At 48.2% G+C, this 20461-nt stretch overlaps 2 protein-coding genes across 3 annotated transcripts in view; both read left to right on the forward strand.

Moving 5' to 3' along the window:
• Window positions 1-12423: 12423 nt before the first annotated feature.
• GRXCR2 (glutaredoxin and cysteine rich domain containing 2) lies at window positions 12424-18101 on the forward strand. The gene is made up of 3 exons (XM_026063527.1): window positions 12424-12768; window positions 15835-16050; window positions 17922-18101. The coding sequence occupies exons 1-3, from the start codon at window positions 12424-12426 to the stop codon at window positions 18099-18101; spliced, it is 741 nt and encodes a 246-aa protein (XP_025919312.1).
• Window positions 18102-20197: 2096 nt separating this feature from the next.
• The window catches only part of PRELID2 (PRELI domain containing 2), a 26590-nt gene continuing 26326 nt past the window's right edge, over window positions 20198-20461 (forward strand). The window contains exon 1 of one of the 2 annotated variants that reach the window (XM_026063390.1): window positions 20198-20328. In XM_026063390.1, the coding sequence (XP_025919175.1) occupies window positions 20254-20328 (75 nt within the window). In that variant the 5' untranslated portion in view covers window positions 20198-20253. The remainder of the gene's footprint in view (window positions 20329-20461) is intronic. The other variant, XM_026063391.1, reaches the window with a different exon arrangement.

Raw genomic sequence — 20461 nt, forward strand, 5'->3', positions numbered from 1 at the left:
TCTAGTGAGAGTTTCTGTCTGCCCAGACAAAAGTCAACTGTTGTGGACAGGTTGGACGTGCCCAGCTTTGCAGGAACTTGTCCACTCGCTCCTCCGAGGAGAAAGGCTTGCTGTTATCAGCAAACAGTGCAAAATTTGAAATGAATTGTGTCATTTCAGAGAGTAAGGAAGGTTTACAGCTGAGTTTCTTGCTGCTGACATTTGAGACTTAGTGAGATATGTCACTGCAAGAAGCATTAGGTTTGTTTTCTCAAGGCTGTCAAGGCAATTGCTGTGTGACACCCTTACTCTATCCCACCACATTGCTTTAAAACTTTCTTTGCTTAGTTTCTATCAGACAAAACCTGAGATTTCTGTGTGTATCTGGGTGCATTCAGCTCATCTTTTGGCTTTAGGCAGCAGTTTGTGGCTGGCAGTTCCAAAGCGTAATTATGCTGTTTGAAAAAAAGTATTTCCTTTTATCAGTTTTGAATTTGATGTATTTTGACACTGSTGACTATTTCTAGTTCTCGTTGTTATGATACACCAATGTATAAACAAGCCTATGTACTTAATAACTAAAGATCACAAAGAACTTCATGAAGTTAGATGTAATTACTCCCTTTTAAAGAGGGGGAAAAACAGAGGCGGAGTGACTTTTCAAGGTCATAAAAGCAATCAGCAGCAGACTCAGGAAGAGCATTTACATCAAATAACCTCTGTTTTCAGCTTTGCCTCACTCATGACCTTACATATTGTGATGCATTCTTATAATACTAAAACTAATTTTCTTGCTCTTCCTATGGTTACCTGGGCAGAGTTAATAGAAGATAAGAGATCATTATAACAAATGGGAAGCTTCACTCACTTCATATATATCATACACTTTCTATGTTAAGGGCAGTTGATCATGGTAAAACCGTTGGTGAAAATCCTGCTATTGCAAACAGTTGGGTCATACAGCCAAAGCGCTATTTTAAGCTGTCCATCCTTTCACAACAAAATAGATTTTTCCCCTGGACCACCAGAAGGAACACCGTCACTGTGCTCTGCTGTCTTCCAGTATTCTGGCTGGGTGTATACAGGCATCAGAGCATCTGTCTTCACTCTTTGGAGAGTCACTCTGGTGTGACTACTGCATCCCTTTGAAATTCTCCATGTTGGCTGCACCCACTCAGACTCTGCAATGTTGCTCTCCAGCAGGACAGAAAAGCCTACACCAGGCTGATGATGAGCATCTGAGAAGCTCCCTTTGGAGCGGGAACGGTGGAAGCGCTGTCATTTCTGGATGCCTTCGTGTGCTCCGCTTGGCGTGACAGTACAGGCCAAGAGGTCTGAGCGAATGAAAGGAGCTTCTCTCCCTGTTTGCTCTTACCTCTCGTGTTCTGGAGTCCCCTCCTGAGAGGATGCTCCTCATTTTTGTCCTTCGGCCCACCATCCGACCCAAAGAGTCAGGGCAGCCGACCCTTCTGGGCAAGGAGGGAACGAGTGTCGCACCCCACGCCTCACCGTCAGCTCCACGGTGCTGCTGCGAAGCTCTGCGCAGAGCTGTGGTTAAAAGCGCTCTGCATGACTGCCACGTCTTAAAAGTTTGTGTCTTAAGAGACAGAGATGGCAGAGGGCAAATGCATGACAGCACTTCACTGGGGAGTTTATAAAAAGCCTTCTGTTACACCGTATATCACAAATGGGTGCCACACTCCTCCTCCTCCGGGGAAATGAGGGACCTTTGACGCTTTTTTTAGATGCTGGAGGGCAGGGAGAGGGGGTGCCACTTACAAGCTGCTACAAATTATAGATCTAAAACTAACAGCTTGTCCTCCTACCCACCCACAAACACAACACACACTCGAGCTATTGTTGCTGCCTCCGAAGGGAAGCAAACGGCGGATCCTACCTGTGCCTCCGAACTTCCAGCAGGCCGTGAGCACGGGGAGCGAGGGGTCCGTGCGTGCAGCTGCCCCGCGGCCCCGAACCGCAGCGTTCGGGTTCGCTTCCGCTGCTGCTCACCTTCAACTAGGGCGATGCGTCATTTGGGGCTGAAATGTGGCCAAGGCAACCAACTATACATAGCTGCAGTGATGGATATTGTACTAATACTAATTTAGAAAAACCTTCACATTTAGTAAATACATTACACTTGCTTAAAAACATAATTAGGCCAACATGAATCTGCAGGGATGTGCACAGCACAGGGACCTGGCGCAAACAGAGCAAAAGCCTCCCTGAAATTCTCCAACTTGCACCAATATTCAGCCATTTACTGCCTGTCGTAACACTGGCAGACAAATGAGGGACCAGGTGCCTCCTTGGCTCTGATGGCCTTGCTTTACAGCGATGAGAGTTAGGCAAAGAGTAAGGACAAACTCACCGACATTTTGGTTTTAACTCTATTATTTGCGTTGCTGCTGTGAACATCCCTGTCAGGTAGATGTTGTCCACGTTCACGGAGGGTGAACTGGTTCTGCAGCCAACCTTGTCACTGACAAAACTAACCGTGTCCCTAATCCTCCAAAGCATGTTCCAGCACAGCAGAGCTGCTATGGCACGGTCCTGCGGTGGATCGCTGACGTGCCTCTGTTAATTGCAGCGAGGTTAAACACCACCATTCAGCACTGGCCATCGTGTTTGCTGAGAGAAGTCGAGGATGCTACCTTGACCTAAGCTAAGAGTTGTGCAGTATGTATTTATGTATAATAGCAACCTCTTTAGTGAGGTGTGTGTCAACTGCTGGATAAAAGCCAAATGTTGTGAAGACGTCTACACATATGTAAGAACAGTGAGTGCTTTAGATAGCTCTTCATTAATCTCAGAAACACTCACATGTTGTATTTTACACGTAATAGCCTTTTACAGTCTTACTGTTAGGAACTCAGATAACATAAAGACTTCAGCCAAATCTGAAGTAACTGGAGCAGTGTGGTGCCTATCCAGAAATAGAGAAGTATTTTTAAATTAAAATCAGATACAGTTTTTTTCCCGTAAGACAGAATGTTATGCATTTGTTGAAGCGGCATTAAGAATAGCATGGGTAGAGCCGGGCCGGGCAGCAGCGAGGCGGCCTGAGGGCCTGGGCAGGGTCTGGGTCAGGTCTTGGGGGCCTGGACTGGGCTGCCTCGGCTGCCGGAGCTGTTGTGTTTCTGCCTTCTGGGCTTCTTTCTTTGCATAAGGGAAGGACCCCTGCTTTCAGCACTGTCCACATCCCCCCTCCTAAAATTAGGGAGCAAAGTGCGACAATAACAAGCTGTGAGTTTTTGTCTGTCGCATCCTGCGAGAGCGGTTCTGCTCAGGCACCGAACAGAACGTGTCATTTTCTGTCTGTCTTTGCAGGAGCGCCGTGTGAGCGCCGGGGAACCRCTGCTGGCACCGGGCCGCCGCCACGGGCTCCTGCTGAACCCAGGGGGTTCGAAGCCAGGGAACGCGTGCGGTTTCAAGGTAGGAACATTTGGGCTGGAGCACCTGAAAACACAAGCAGGAAGGTGATGATCTTGGCACTAGGAGCTTTCCTTTGAGCAGTTTAATGTGGGGGCCTATAAATTATAGGAAGTCACTCTTCCTCCCTTTGCTGCATGGTGTGTTCCTCCATACCGAAGGCTGCAGCCGACGAAGGGAATGGATGTGATTAAAGTTGACATCAGGCTCATGAGATTTGGGGCCAGACACAGAGCAGGCTTTGGAATCTACAAGTTAGCAGCTGTGAGGTCTGAGCTTCGGCGTCCGGTCCTGAGAGTGGACTCTAGGTCATTATGGTTGGGTGTCTAGGTCCCTCATGCAGCGTACGGGAAGGTTAGACGCCTGAGCAAGGTGGTCTGCGAGACCTGCAGGAGGTCACGTTACAATGTTCAGCCATCAGAAACGCTGAGAGCAGGGTGCAGGCACAAACCACCAACCTGCAGCCGCAGCCAGGCTATGGGTCACACTGCCACCCCACCTGGGACAGGAAACCCGAATGCCTTCTGCATGGGAGATAGGGCTACAAGAGGAGAAAAGAGCCATTTCAGCAGACTGCTTCATGGCCTGGTGGCTGGAGTTTCCTCCCAGAGATTGAAGGACGCAGGGTAGGCTCTGCTCAAAAAACTGCAGTTTGGAACTTAAGATGGTGGTGGCCTGCAGTCACCGTTGAACCCGGACACTGAACTGCACTCTGTGAACAGCGCCTGAATCTAACCCAGGCCAGACATCTCCAGCTCAGTCCATCACCTGTTTTCCTTCCAGTGCTGAACTGCCAACTTACTGCTGCTCTGGCCACCACCGTTGCTATAACCTTTCATGTGATAATGTCTTTAAACCCGTGGCCCCTTCAGCAGACAGTGTGCTGGCTGCACTGAAACCAAAGCCGGGCGCTGCCTGCTAGCTGGGGTGAGGAGGTTTCTGCTTGACAGCCTCTTCTCCATATTCTTTCTGATATGGCTTTGTTGCTCTCTCTTTTCTGGAACATTCTTTTTTTTTTTTTTCCCCATAGTGCAGTGAAGAATCACAAAACACCAAGCACTAAATCTTAATTCACTAAATTCACTGGGATTTGCCCAACAAGGGCTGAATCTGCAGAGATTTAATTTTCATTTTTTAAGATAAAAAAATAAAGGTTTTCCAGTAGCAATAAACCTGAGAAGCAGCCTAACAGGCCTTTGAAAGTTGCTTTGAGCACTTCTCAGCTGCTCTTCACACAGGTCTGACCACAGAAAACGTCAGGCTTCAGTTACCTAATTAAGCACAGATGCAAATAACAACATTGCTTGCAACGATACATCACCTTTTACTGTTCCCAGGTGTTTCTAGCCAATAGAAACACAGCGACTGTCACAGCCATAGCATGCCCCATAACTTACTTAGTGAAGCAAACGAGATAACGAATGTTGCTGATCAGAAAGCTTCAGCTCTAGCCACGAAGTGGAAAGTTGTGCAGAAGGGAAGTGTGGCAGTGTAAGTGTTTAGCAGCCTGCACAGGGAATAAATCTGTTGCAAATGTATCTCTTTTTTTACCAGATTACGAAGCAATTGGTTCAGCTATTTGCTGCTCTTTCTTTTTATCGCTTAGTGATTTGGGGCCTGGTAGTGTGAGTTTGTTTTTCCAGTAGTTCCTGTTTGCAGCTCACTGCCACTCATGGGGGGAAGCTTAGAGAAGAGGGTGCAACTTTGCTTGTGAGCCCAGCTAAAGAAGARCACGATGGAAAGGCATAGTGGGAGCTGAGTCCGTGTGGCAGAGCGTCGTACTACATTGCAGACCAGTTTCCATGATTACGGGTGTCTGGAAACCGTGTTTCAATTGCACTATAGACTAGTGTTACTTATGCCTCGCATGTGGGGTGCCTTTCACGCAAGAAGCACTTTTCCCTTCCATGGCTTCTGTTTGTACGCTGCAGCCACCATAGGTTTCTGGAAACGCTAACTGGGAGGCAATGTTTTCTTTCATTCCTTGGCTGTTTTCACCGTTCTCTGTTTATCTAGCGCACACGTATTTTTCTAAATGTAGTTTCATGATGTTCTGTCCTGTGTTGCTCTCTAGAGCAGCCTCGGGAGTGAGTCTAGGGAGGCCAACTTCCCTAGGTAAAATCCAACCTTTGGGAATTTCCCTCTTTGAAGAACTCTTTCCTGGTTTGCGTTTCTTTGTGACTTCAAGGTTTTATGCTACACCTAGGACTCTTCTCCTAGCTGCTCATGTAACAGTCTCTAAGGCTAAGGTGGGTGCTAAGTACACTGGCTTTCATCAGGGAACCTACAAGCTGCTCCTGGAGGAGCCGAGTGTCCTCCCCTCCCACTGACTTCAGTCTCCAGGAATGCACTGCAGGTCCTGCCTTGTGTGCAGGGCAAGAAAGGAGCCAGTGAAGCTCAGACATCCTCAGCCTGGTTTCTTAGGAAAATGGAGCCTTATGAAATCACAGTGATTACGTATGTGAACGCATGTGTGAATAGAAATATATGTATAGGTCTATATCTGCCTGTGCACCCTCATAACTTGTGAATCCAGTTTAGCGGGGAGTAGAAGCATCCAGCATTTTAAGTATCCTATGACTTTTGTGAAAATAGGAGGCTGGGCACAAAAGAAGGAAACTCTGCTAGTGGCTTCATGAAGGGAGATGATGCAAGAGGACTTCAAACCTTATTTCAAATCTAATTAGGCCCTCAAGAATGCCCACAGGAGGGAGATGCTGAAAGTGATCCAAACCAGAGAGGACCTTTGCACCTTAACAGACATCTGAGAATCCAACCGTGAGCTAAATCCATATGAAATCAGGCTTTCTTTAGCTCCTGTACGCACAGAGCTACTACTTTTTACTACAGTGTCTGTGAATTCATTCCTGCTCTGTTCCCATCCTTCATCAGGCCTGTATGGGTGTATTGAACAGACTTCAGCCCTTGCTGTAACAAGCATAAACAAGAAGTTTGGGTGTTAAGGATCAGAGACACTTAAGTAAATTGACTGGGGGGCTGGTTGTGGATGATCAACACTTGTTTGCCTGTTGAGGTCCATGCTCATCARCTAGTGATGGGCACTTTTTGATATTTCAGGGCTAGCTACTGACTAGAGCTATTCTGCTTCCCCAAAACTAAGAAAACCCCCCGAGAGGAATGTGGGAGCATTAGGTTGCACCCCACAGATCTTAACCGAAGCAGTAGAGGCTCTTTGGCCGAGGAAGCTGGAGGTGTGCGCGGGCTGGGGACACCTGGGAGGTAAACACCTGTTTCGGCTGCCTTTGAATCGCAGGATCCATGCTTGCCCCTGTATTTTGCAGCAGGAGTGAAGTTACCTGCCTAAAGCTTCAAGGACTTTTCCTTTTGCGCGCCTTTCTGGCAGAGGATGAAAGTGGCCATGGTCCACATCTGGAAAGGCTGCTGTCTATCTGGCTGCTTTTTCGGTTGCAGCGAACTGCCGGTCTCTCGTACCTGTAGCCATCATCTTTAGCTGACCCCTCCCCGGCGTGCCATTTGCTTCGCGGCGTGTGCACGCCCCACGGCACGCGGGCGACACCGGCCGCGCGGGGCAGCCACCGCGGCTCCTGCTGACTTCAGCGATGCTTGCGGCCGCTCGGTGCATCTGCACGGCGGGCTGCTCACCCTTACATGCCGAGCGAYGGGGAGGGAAGCCTAGCGCCGCCAGATCTGAACGTTAGTGCTGACGCTCGCATCCAAGGCTGAGCAAATTTTGCAATGTTTTCCACGATTTTGAAATCATATTGTTAGGGTAATTAATTACCCTGCTGCTTACTCTGGTACCACCCATTTCAGTTCATGTCTGTTGCTCTTTTGCATCTATTTTCTGTTAATGATTGTAGATAAATTCACTATTGGGAATGTTGGGTAACACGTCTGCTCCTATTTGAAGGCCAAGCCACCTTTTCCTGCTCCGATCCACTTGGTGTCAGTCTGGTGACCCTGTCACGTCTGCTCATCCACAAGCTCGCCAGGCTGGGGAGCGCTGTCAGCGGGAGGACGCCCACCGGTGCCAGCGGCGCTGCTGTTTGCGAGGGAGGTAACTTTTCTGTCGGTTCTGTCGGCAGGGAYGCGAGCTCCCGCGGGTGTGCGGGGCCCGGGGATGGCGAGCCGGGCGGCTGCGCCCTGCGGGATGCCGGGGCCGCGGGAGAGGCGAGAGCTGCGAGGAGCTCGGCCGGGGCGCAGGGCGCAGGCGTGAGGATTCCCGGCAGCCTCCGCGGGCGCAGAGCTGGCCGGACCTGTTCCCAGACCGCAGAAATGCACCTGAAATCACCTGATAGCGAAGTCAGGCTGCGAGGTGATCGTGCGGCTTAGAGGAAACTGGAGAGCGGCAGAAGGGGGTCGGGAAGCGGTATTGAGAGCAAGCAAATGAGCAGCTTCCGAAGAGCTGAAAAACAACTTTGGCTTGGACAAAACTTGAGTCCTGGGATTCTGGCTCGGCCACTTCTTACGCTGTTTGTTTTTCTGCTTTCTGAGTAACTTGACCCAAAGCCTGAGCCATTCGCCAATGCAGCTGGCTTGGGAAACTGAGCCAGGGGCACTTAGCCCTTTGCTCCCTCATTTGGCGGCAGAGGCAAAGGAGAAGGAGGTTACTGTAGTGAGCTTTCATTACCATGAAAAAGAAACAAAATCAGTGAAAAGAGAAAGGAAGGGAAATTCCATTGCTGCCCTTGCAGGGAGGTTTACAGCGATAGCAGCCCGTGGCTGTTTGTCTGAGAAGGGGAATGAAATCCTGGGGTGCATCCGACAGGTAATTCCAGCAGAGGCAGGAAATATTAGTGCCATGGGATACTTGGTGCGATTCCAGTGCCCCATGGTAAAGAAACGGATTCAGACTGGAGCAGGAGCCGGGAAGGGCTGGAGGCTGACTGGGGAATGTAGAGTCTCTTCTGTGGGAAGAAATGAAAGACCTCGATTTGCTTAACCCAGCAGGCTGGAGGCTCAGAGGGGCTGTGATTGCTCTCTATAAAAACGTCAGGAGGTTAAGACTATCGCAGGAGAAGAGGTGTTTAAGGGCAAGCCGGCGGCGYGCTCCGCTCCTCGGATAGCTAGGGACAGATTGCCCCCTGCTGCAGGGAAGCCCTGCCGAGCTGCGGGAGGAGGAGAGCCTCCTCCTTCCGCTCAGGCGGGTACGGTTGCCGTGGCATGCCTGCTGCTTCCTCGTATTCACCGCCACGTTTACCGCGGTAACGCCACCATCTTCCCACCATTAAGCCGCACCGCTAGCGCTAGCCGGCGATTCCTTCCCTGCTTTCTCTTCACGGATCCAAGAGTTGTCCAAATGCTGCTGAGATTATTTTTTTTCTCAGCATATTAAAAAAAAATTTAACCTTTTTCTTAGCTTAGCAGCAAGTAGCTCCATTTATGTCTTCGTGCAGCGTCTTTTCTCTCTTGCTTTTATTTCCTGGCCTCTTCGGCACATGTGCAGCCCCCTCCAGCTCCTTTAAATCCATCAGATCTGCGACTGCTAAAATTATCTTCCTGACCTGCCGACCTGAACCTCTCCACTTGCTGCTCCCGCACTGAAACAAGTTTAACACTTGTGCCCTTGCTTTCAGGTTCTGCCTTGCTTCTCCGCTCCTTGGGGTCTGACCTGGCCGCTTATCCCCGACCCTCTAGCCCTCCTCCGGGGCTGCCGGCGCTGGCTCCGGCCCCATTTTGTCCTTCCCCCGGTGGTTGCCCACAGAGCTTGCCTGGAGATGCTGCGGGTGCTCGGAGTAACGTGCGCCATGGGACAGGACCGAAGCTTTTGGGAAGTCCTGCGGCTAAAACAGTAACGCCTCTCCGTGCCCCTCTTCGTTGCCTACGGTTTCTCCTGCGCTTTCACAAGAAGCCGCACTGTCACGCTTGCTCTAAGGAAACAAAGCCAAGTAAAATGCAACAAAACAATTTTCAACAAAACCTGCAGGTGGAAACGCGTCTTTGAAGAATAAGTGCCCTTCCCTACGGTTGTGCTATCTGTCCTAGTTTGCGCATACCCTGCTTTATGGCAGCAGCTCCAAAACGGCGCATTATGCTGCTTAGGGCAAGGGCTGTCGCTCGCTTTGCTCTGCAAAGCCTCCGGCACGCTGCTGACAGTGTTTCCYGGCACGGACAGAAGGGGGAAGAAAAGCCTTTAAAGACAGATGTCTTTAAAATACAGTGGAAAGTCTAAAGTGAAACATTGTGCTGTGACGATCTAGATTACAAAACTTAATGGTTTCACTGTTGTATGCAAAATTGTTGCTGCTGTATTTTAAGTAAGGCTTGTAGGAGCTGCGGGAAAGAAACCCGCGCCGAGGTGCGCGGACAGAGGGGGGCTGCCGGCGGGCAGGCGTCAGCGGCACAGCCCGGCCGCCAACCCTGCTCCCCAGCTCTCCGGTTACGGCTGCCGGCCGGCCGCAGCGAGCCATAACGCTCCTCAGCGGGAACGAAATGTGCAGGGGTTTGGGGAAAGGCTTCATAAAACGCTGCCTGGAAAGTCCCTCTGTTTGGAATATTCAATTTATAATGGTTGGCCTGAGTTGTTTAAAACAGCTAAGAAATATAAGAAGGCTCTTTAAAAATCTTTTCTTTACAAGACTTATCTGTACATGAAAATAGGTGCATATCTGAGTGAGGAATTCCTCTGCAGCAAACCTGAACAGCAATCTGTGTGCCAGCCTCAGATTTAAATGGGGAATGCGCRGCTGTAGGATCTTGTTTTCACTCCTGCGGAAAGTTGAATTTCCCCCTAAATGCAGGGGTTGTGCAATCCACCACCAGCTGTTGGCATAAAGAGAAAATCCAGCTGATACCGCTAGCTTGGATGGGATCATTCGAACACGAAAACTGCAGGGCCGTGGTGGAGYTGCTGTGCCCCGGCAGCCTCCCCACGTGCTGGAAGTCACTTTGCTCCTCTCGCAAATACGGGCTGCCACAGGGGTGCTCACACCGTGTTCTCTCATTGCTGCTTTGAACTCTGTTTCCTGTTTGATTGCCTTAGTTGGAGTTTGTTTTCTTTTGATTTAAGGGATCTAATAAAGTATGATTTGTGTCAAATCAGGATTCCTGGTGTACCTTGGAAAAAGCAGCGGCACTGAGGGCTGATGCACACAGTGCATATGAGGGAAAGGGGTGGATCAAACTTTTCAGTTAAATACAGTAAGAACTGAGTTTTATTAATACGAATTAAAGTTGTTTTCATATAATGTGAGATTTTCCTATTTGAGATAGGATGGGAGGCTGGCGTGAAGATGAACATCATAATAGTGTTTTGGAAATGAAAAGATCCCCTCCAGGGCTGTATATGTTTACCCATGCATGTGTGTGCAATGTTCCGTTGGCAAAATATGCACCTTTTAAATATATTTATGATGAGGCTTCCAGCGGCCCAAGGAACCTGCAAGAGCAGCGTCTGTCACAGCAGAAATCATTTTCAATGCGTAAAGACTGTTATGTTGCTTGGAAGGTCTATACTGAACAGGGTTTTCGTCCAGCACCAAGTGAATGCTTAGTATTTCACTCATATGCACACCTCTGAGCTGTCTTCCTAGTGCTTTGTGAATGAATCATTTTAATAAACATAATACATGAAACTATTGAGAATATATAATTTAAAAATAGAGCTTTTAAAGCTAAAAGATATAGTCTGGGCAGGAGGTAGGCAGAAAGCTTAGCTTAAGCCCCACAAGAGGAAACTGCATTTAATTGTGGAAGCAGTTTACTGAAATATGGAAACTCGAAAGAAGAGAGATTGTAACTATTGCTGTGTGTACTCGATATAAATAGTTATTATGAGATCTTTAAGAGGTAGAGAGCAGTCACTCTGCTGATGCATTTTGTGCTAAATATACTTTTCCTAAATATCCTCTCCATTTCTTTCCATTTGAGAGGAGGGATAAAAGCCCAAAGTATACATACAGCTGGGAACGGGGAGAGCAAACTTCTACTTTAACAGAGCAAGAAAGTACATGTCAGCAAGGTATCCGTTTCTGGGTAATTGGCAGAGACCTGAAAACAACGTCTTATCGTAGGAAGGTAAGAGACTTGGGTCATGGCTAACTGCATGGACCGAGGGCGGCACGAGCATCGAGGAACTCAAAGTGCTTCAGTCAGACCCTGAACTAGTCGTCTATCAGTAACCGGCATCTTGCGGAGCTGCTGCACCAAAGGGAGACGTGCACATGCGCGCAGCACTGAAAACTGTTCTTTTCTGGGGAAAACCTAGGTTCCTGGGGCCTTACCCCTGCTGCTTTGCACCTTGCCTCCTGTAAAGAATAAAACGGCCGAATTGGTGCAGCTGTGTTTTCTGCCCTCCTTGTACACGTGCGAGGGGCTGTAAAAGAGCAGCGGCTTGGGCCGCCTGGGTCTCTCAATAGGCGACTGCCTTTTAGAAACACAAAAGCAAAACCAGAATGGTCAAAGGGCCCTGAAAGCCGGCAGGAATTACCAACAGGGACTGAAAGCTAAGGAGAGAGAAAATCTTAATTAGATCTCCACCAGCCTGTAGAGAAACACGTTTGGATTAAAATGAAATGGAGCTTTGTATGCTCAGGGCTTCAGAGCAAGAATGGGAGAGGAATTATTCACATTTGCTGTTTGTGAAGCTGGATTGCTTTTTCTCTGAACTTGTCGTTTTAACTTTTCACCTTGTCAGAAAACTGTGAAAAGCTGCTGGTGTATTTGGGATAGTTCTTATCGCAGTATATAGCAGAAGCATTTCCATGGCTTCAGAGGACGGGCAGAGTTTCCTAATTTAATCCTGTCCTCCCAAAGTTAACTCCTTTTCTCATCTTGTAAGCCAACCTCTCCACCATTCAGTAAAGTTCAGTGCAACTTGCCTTATATTTCACCACCATAAGTATTTTCTCTTTGTGAATATCTATCAATATTTAATACAGTGGTGTCAGCTTAGCTGTAAGATGAGAGGAACTACTAGAAACCTTGAATTATACATTGCATAGCTGGGGGAAGCTGGGGAGAGTTTTCTTTTGGACCCACAGCTCTCCTTGCTGAGCTGATTTCCAGGAGCTGCAACTTAAAATCATAGAAATGGATGAGCATCAGAAGAAACCCAATCAAAGGCTTGAGGGAAGACCCCGCAAAGTGAGGTTCAAAATATCCTCAGCCTACAGTGGTCGAGTGCTAAAGCAAGTCTATGAAGATGGCCAGGAACTTGAGCCCCCCGCGAAAGAACGCTCTCGGCGGCTCATCCGCCACAGCTTTGAGCCGCAGGACCACTTCTGCGGGGCTGGGGAAACACCAGAACACAGGTTTTATTCACCAGCCAAGCTGACTGCCCAGAGGATCAGTATATTCAAAGAGGATAAGAAATACAATCTCACGAGTAACTCTCCTCTCTTCACTGACTACCAATCAAGCGAAAGTCATTGCAGGGTAAGTAACGTCCAGCCTAAGTTCTTCAAACTCTTTGCAAACCAGCTTCAAACTAGACCATATTTACCATAATATGGGAGCTGGAATCTCAGACTGGGACTTTGTTCAGATGTAACTCAGTTCTGCCAATCCAGTCTTTTAAAAATGTGTCTGTAAATCTTCAGCCTTTATGCCACAAATTCTGCGTTCTGCTTACTCTGCAAATTGCAGGAGCTGCGTGTTTTGCAAAAGGGCGGTCAGCGAATGAGCAGCATCTGTTATCTGTGCTTCACTTTCTCTCCTTGCTGGGTCAGCTCTGCAAGTCTGCATTTTACAGAATAATATATAGCAATTCCATGTATATCAATATTTATTCATATAGCTGTATTACGATTTCTAATGGTCGAATGTAAGGTGGAGATTACCTAGCTTTGATGTTAAAGTTGCATGACTTGAGCTGGCGAAAAGGCCAGTGTGCCTGGCAGCATACCAGTGACCCTCAGAGTGAGACATCTACATCCTGCAGAAAGCCGGAGGTACCCTTCAGTGCTTTGAAATTCCCAGCTTAGTTTCACTGGGCAAATAATTAACGCCACTGCTTTATTAGTGCCTCTTTAGCTACAACAAAAAGCGCATATATGCGTAATATATGTTCAGCTGATTAATATACAGGGATTACGTTCAGATTCTTATCTTGCCAAATTAGATATGTATCATACAGCTATTTGATTTTCTCCAGTCTACATGTACCAACTAAACAATAACTCATATAATAATGATGACATATGAGCACTGTTAATAACATAGCCACATTACACTTATAAGTACACAGGCTCTAAATGGTGTGCGTTATATTGACGCAATCAGCAGATTTGTAAAATTCAAGGTGAGTCTGCTCAGGAAAAAAGATAAAAAGGAAGACCGTGTAAGCTAGCTAGCTTGGTGAATTGATCTATAGATAAAGCCTTTCTCTGGTAGACGGCTCATTCAAAGCCGGTTCAGATTAGTAGCAATGAGCAGTATTATCAAGGAACGAGGCCGTCCGTTGTCCAACAATAACACACATCATCCCAGTCCTACAGTGACTGGTTTCTTTGCCCCCGTTGCTAGCAGAAGGACCAAGAATTGAATATATCCCTAGAGAGAAATTTGAGTTTACTCAAGTGCATCAACAGCTGCAGTAAAAAGTTGTAGTGTTACCTGTTCTCGTCTTTGAATAAATGAGGAATGCCTCTTGGACCGTTACTTTGGCACTCCCGCAGCTAAAGAGACTGAAGAAGCTCTTTAAAAAGTATAAAATACTTTTTATGCCTTTTGTTGAATACTTCACTTCCACCTTAAAAGTCTATTAGTTCTTGGTGCTAATCAGAGTTACATGTAGGAATCCCAAATTGCTGATAGCTGAAGTGTATTTAGTTGATGCAATAGACATCTAGTTTAATTGAAAATACCAAACCACAATGAATATTTGCCAAAAGACAGAACACTCAGGCGCTCTTGTCTACACCATTAACTTGTTCTGTGTTCTTGGGAAATGCTCATCTCTATTCCCTTGTTTCCCTAACCATAACCACTTTGAGTAATCACCCTATCCAATACCAGTTCTGTTTTGTATCAACATCCTCTTGGCATTTGGAAGCACCATGTCTGCACAACAAACATGAGGCTTTTAAAAAAGCCTTCTGGAAATGGGGAGGATTTCTGCTCACCTGCTTTCTTCCCCCCTGCTTCTGCCCATGCAGAGAAGCGGATGCCAAAACGCCAGGGGAGCCATCAGCCGATTTACATCGGCTGATGCAAGCCTGGCATGGTATTTTCTTAGAATAGAGCCTCTCCTATTGCATTGCTTTTTGACACAGATACTTGCACAGAGCGAAATATGAACAGTGTGTAAAGCAATAGGCTATGGGAGCTGCCACATGATACTTGGTTCAGAGATAAGGGGAAAAAGGACAGGTAAGCAAAATGCTGCTTTCAAAAAGGTGATTGACCAGACCAAGATTAGTTTTAAAAACATTAGAAAATAATGCAAATTCGGGTGTCTCCTTGGCTGTTTTAGACTGGCTCCTCACTGTTAGGAATAGAATTTTGATTTAATAATGTGTGGTTTTTTTGTTTTTTTTTTAATCTGACCACTTTGCAAGCATTAAATTGCAAGGAAAAGAGGTTTTCCTGCTTGTGGATAAGGAAAAAATTTTCTGAAAGTAATGGAAAGGTCTCGTCTGCACAACAGCTACATGGATGCCAGCTCATACGGTAGCATGAATTACAACATCAGCTGAAGCTGCGGGTGCTCAGTGGGCCTGGAGGTCCAAGGATGCTTCTTGGCCAGCCTTGCTTTTTAATGATGAGATCATGCTTATCCTCCTTTCTTTCGCCCACCTTTTGATAAGAAAGTGTGACGATGAGTGAGGCGGACAGGGCAAGGGCTGTATAAGCAAACAGTGGAGCTAGTGTGCAAGGTAGTTCATGAACAGACCTCGATACTAGAACTTTCATTTCTTATGAGAGAGCATGCTGATGAGGACCTGAGTTATTCCCGCATGAACCTCTGAATATTCCTCTTCATGTGGATGAATAACCCAAACTGTTTTCTCACACTCTTTTAAATCTGAAAAAAACCCTCAAATGCTACAGAATATGTCACCATTATTTGGAGTTCCTATTTCTGGGCAAAACCATGGAAAAAAAATTGTTACACAAACTACTCAACCTTCAAAGAAATGTAGGTCAATTTGCAGTGCAGAGATTGCTCCCCTGTTCTTAGAATTGGGGATTTTTTTTTTTCCTTGAATATGGGGCTGAAGTGAGAATTTACATCCCAGAAAGTTTTCCCCATCCCGAACATGATATTCAAGCGAGACTTATAAGATTTGATCCAAAGTCTACGTCTGACTTCATGGCCCATACGGCCACCTTCCCACCAGCACCCTGCTCGGGCTCTGACCTCCTGTGGCCCGTTGGCTTGCTGCAGAGCCAGCCCAGCAGGTGACCAAGCAGAGTGCGTATTCCTYGGGAAGTCCAGGGATCGGCAGAGTTTGCAGAGTGTTTTTATGCGGGCGAGATACTCATAAGACCCTTCTACAGACTTCCCCAATTCTAGATTTTGGCAAGATCATCATCTACACTAATAACCTGAAAATCATCCGGGCACCAATGGACCAGAAAGAGCTCGTGAGAAGAATCATCCAGACTGAGGGAATAAATGATTGGGCCTTCAAATACCGGGAAAGGAAAGAAAGATTTAGTGATGGACACAGAAAAGATGTGGAAAAAAAGGTTTCCTGCAGCCAGTACGTGCAGGTAAGAGAAAATGGAACCCAGCGTTTTCTCCCCAAGGCTTTTGGGTCTTACAGGCCTGGTCAGATTGCTGAGCTTTCCCACCAAGCCCCATCTATGTCTGTATCTGACACTTCCACTAAAGTTGGAATAAAGCATCAGTTTTGCTCCTCTTCCAGCTTGGGAGGTAATTAATCAACCTCGCAGTGTGCTGTCTGCACACCGGGGACGACTGTTCCGTTTCTGCATGCTCCTGTCCCCCAGTTCTTTTTTCCCCTTACAGGCTTTTCCCCTGTAGAGGTTTTTACACTGTTTATGTATTTCGGCTTAGGTCTTTCCTTCAGCCCTGTCTCCCGGTGGAGCAGGAGAGCAGGCCTGAGAGTCGCTCCAGCCTGACCGGGCTAAACACAGCTGCTGTGTGGTTGAGACTGCCCGAGGCTTAAACTTTAGTATAATCTGAAATAAGATTAAGTCTTCCATTTGTTTTCTCACGGATTAGTCTTTCTTGGTCAGAATCCCAATTAGTCTGACCATAACTTGATCCCACAGAACAAAATTTTGCTGTATAAGGCAACTATGGAGCRTTGCTGTTTTGCAAAACTGAAAGTGCCTTCCTGTGCTTAATGTTATCTTAGATGTTCTGCAAACGCAAATCTTGCTTATGGTTCACTTGTGTAAAGACACCATGAAAACTGAAAACAACCCTGGAAAACTGAATAGAGATTTTGGCCTTTGTTTTGTGTAAGTTTTGATATAAACTTGATTTTCAGAAGCAGGATTTCATCATAAAAACCCAGATTCATCCCATGTACTGGCAGGCACCTATCTGAGCCATCAAAAATCACTGCTAGCTGCTGGGAGAATATATGTAGAGAAGGATTTCCATAAGGTAATTCATTGCCTTCATCCAATTGCCCCCACTGGAAGAGCACACTTTGGAGAAGGACAACAGCTCCTGTACGGCATCGTTTTAGAGTAATTCGTTAACCTTATAAGAGTTCAACAAAGTATATCTGTTTGGGAATAAAATGTAAAATCTGAAGGTCCCAAGATCAAGATTTTTTTTAAGAATAATTTTGGACTTTATATAGACCAGTACTATAAACATTAATTTAAGGACAACCAAACCACAGGATTGTTATTCCTCTGAGGTAAATCAGTTAATTGGGACTATCAAATTAATAAGTATCAATATGAAGCATATCTGGCACCAACTCTACGTAACATAATTTCGACCTAGTTCTATAATGCTACGCAAAGCAGAGCCACCRTACAGGAATGATGCAAACCACTGAATCTGACATCAAAAGAATGAACCTAGGCAGTGATGCATTTTCCTGATGCAGGACATCTAATCATTTCCGGGCTCTATGGAAGCCGTGAATTTCAAGACGGGATTTGGCAGAGGACGCCCGGCACCCGGGGAGGGAGCCGCAGGCACAAGGGGTGGCTGGAAAGGAGCCGCGCGTGCGCGTGCGTGTGTGCGTGCGCGTGCGTGTGCGTGTGCGCGTGCGCGAGCTGGGGTCGGTGCGGCAGAGGAGGCGTCAGGCACAGCTCAGGCACGGAGCTGCAGAGCTGAGCGGACAGGACGGGAACGCGAGYGCAGCTGCACAGACCCTGGCAGGAGAAGAAAGGCTGAATCTTAGCGGTTGGTGTTACAATCCCAGCCACGTTAACTCRTGTCATTTTGTAGAGGCATCCACAAGCCGTGCCCAGGCACGTGGGAGCCTTTTCCTGGAAGATTTTGCTGTRGAGCGCAGGGTGTTGTTGGCAGAGGAGTATGTCAGGAGCGACAATTASCTTAAAGACCAGAGGACAGAATTTCCCTCCTCCAGGTGCTTTACTGACTTTGATGTCTGACATCGAATAACTGATTTTTGCGTGATCTGTTTCAGAAAGGAGATGCTGAACGCAGCTGTTCCCAGTGTAAAGGATCAGGCTCTGCTCCTTGCTCGCTGTGCCATGGAAGCAAGTTTTCAATGCTGGCGAACAGATTTAAAGAGTCCTACAGGGCTCTCCGGTGTCCTGCTTGCAACAAAAGCGGCCTGCAGCCCTGCCGGATCTGTGCTGCGTAATCAGAACCACCCGCCCTTCGGCAAGCTACAAGTACCGCATCAATATTTTGCTGAAAACTGAATTATTTAGTCTTCAGGCAGCCTAGTTATAGCGGCAAGCTTTCAGAAGACGGGCAGGGCACGCTCTCGTCTCAGCGCAGACGTGAGCACCGCACCTCTGCTGCTAACTGTCCCTTTAGTTTGCTGCCTACATCACTTTGATTTCCTAGCTAGCGCCGACCCCACTTTGCAAGCACATGCCGTGTTCAGCCCTGCGCAGGGGACACTTCCCCTGAAGCTAAAGGGAACTGCCTGCATGCAAAAGCCGAGCACTTGCGTAAATGTCGCTGGGACTCGGTCTAGATTTCCCGGGGCTGGGACTGCGCCTCGGCGAGACGCTCGGTGCGCGAGGTCCTGAGGCGCCAGGGGCTCCCGCAGCGAACAGCAACGGGCAGCAGAGGTGGGTGCAGTCTGGGCAGGTCAGCGACGCGCCAGGGTGTGAAGGGTGTTTGTACGGCAACAGCGGAGAACCAGAGCAAATGCCTCCGCTGGGTCTTAACTTGCTGAACACCTTAAAATTACACCAGGTTCTGTAATTAACTCTATACTTGCCCTATAGTGGCATTTCCTGAAGATTTTGCCCATTTTTGCATCTGCTGTAACAGACACAATGGCTCTTTGGGGGTCTGATTTGGGTAAGGAAACTGAAGACTTTTCCAAAATCAGGAGCTATGAAAAGAAAATTTTACAACAGTTAATTATAATAAATAGAAGTTAATAAAAGTTTTTAGCCTTATTATTGCCCTCTGCAATGCTCAGCACTTTTCAGGCTCAGGCTGGCGGGGAGCAGGACTTCTGTTGCTCAATATTAATCCCATGTTGTAATTTGCAAAATGTAAACTCTGATTAGCTTGATAAAGCAATGATGCTGAATACTTAGCAAGCTGCCACCGGTGGTACCGAGCACAGGGGCTTCCAAAGGTGGAGGCGAGCAGGGGAAATTGTATGTTTTCCCAAAGCCTTAACTTATTACATTTTATATTCATGGATGATGCTAATGCAGCCTTAATTTGCATATTACCTCTGAGACTCTGATGAGTTAAGAGACTGCTTACATGTTCCTCATGCTGAGGTTGCAAGCCTAGGCAGGGTAATTTATGGCCAAGTTTCCACTTTGCTATTGTAGGTTATAAGATTTCTCAGAAACACTTAAATGATTAGAAATAATGCCATTTTAGCTCTTAGACTTCCATATGTTTCCTTCTGAAATCCTTCAGTGGGCGCTGAAGATTTATTTTTCAAAAAAGTGCATAGAGCTATTGCAGATATTTGATTTCCTTAATCTATCGCATCAGGATACTGCACTGTGAATAAACGCGGCCCTTCGGGTTTGGAGTGAGGGCGGACGAGACCTCACAGATCAGAAGTCGCTGTCAGGCAGAGCTCTTCCCCCGGCGCGACCCGTCTTCGTCTCCGTTTGTTGTGCTTGTTTAAAAGTTTGCCAGCTTAAGAGAAACAAAAAGCAACCGGGCAAGATTGTTGCCTGAAAGTTTAATGTTTACAATAAAACTAGACRCAAATACATTATAAAGTCAGTGTTTATTGTTCGTCACTAACTCCTTTGCTCCTGTGCCACCGTGACTCCCCGGGGCAGTGTTGGCTGTTCCCATTCCTGTTCCCGTTCCCTGCRGCCCTTCCCGCGAGCCGGCTGCGGGGCCGCGCGAGCTCCTGCCCCTCGGGTGCAGCCTCCGCWGGGAACGAGGACCAGGAGCGCGGGATGGGCCCGGCTGCCGGCGACACGTTGGACGCCGCTCTGCGGATCGGCGCGGTTCCGCTCGCGGGGGGTTTCGGCCCGTTGCGGTAACGCGCTGACCCGGCTCGGCCCATAACGCGACCCCGGTTTGCGGAGGAATTGGAAAAGCGCCGGGGGCGGGGCGGGGCCAGAGGGGGCGGTACCTGGGAGGGGGCGGAGCCGAGGGGCGGGAAAAGGGGCGGTGCCGGGGGCGGTACCAAGGGGCGGTGCCGTAGCCGGGGGCGGTGCAGTAGCCGGGGGCGGTGCCGGCGCCGCGGGGCGCGGGCAGGAAGGGGCGGCGGTGGCGGGCTGCCGCCGGGGCCGCTGGGTGCGGCCGTGTCGGGTCGGGTCGGGTCGGGTGGGTCCCGGTCCCGTCCCGGCATGGGGGTGACGGTGGAGGTGCACCGCGTGTACCGCTACCCCTTCGAGCAGGTGGTGGCCAGCTACCTCCGCAAGGTAACGAGCCGCGGCCGCTCCCCCGCCGGGGCGCGGGGCGGGTCCGGCACCGACAGCGGCACCGGGTCCGGGTCCGGGTCCGGGAGGGGGAGCGGCCGCCCCGGCCGTGGCCGGGGGGTCCCGTCTGCAGGGG

The sequence above is a fragment of the Apteryx rowi genome, unplaced genomic scaffold (assembly GCF_003343035.1).
Source record: "Apteryx rowi isolate R43461 unplaced genomic scaffold, aptRow1 scaffold_2, whole genome shotgun sequence".
In the NCBI taxonomy this organism is placed as follows: Eukaryota; Metazoa; Chordata; class Aves; order Apterygiformes; family Apterygidae; genus Apteryx; species Apteryx rowi.

Excerpts from the sequence above, each read along its gene's own strand:
- GRXCR2 (XM_026063527.1), top strand. The coding sequence starts at position 12,424 with ATGGATGAGCATCAGAAGAAACCCAATCAAAGGCTTGAGGGAAGACCC. Across the intron at positions 12,769-15,834 it reads CAAGCGAAAGTCATTGCAGG|ACTTCCCCAATTCTAGATTT; the intron begins GTAAGTAACGTC and ends ACCCTTCTACAG. Across the intron at positions 16,051-17,921 it reads CCTGCAGCCAGTACGTGCAG|AAAGGAGATGCTGAACGCAG; the intron begins GTAAGAGAAAAT and ends GATCTGTTTCAG.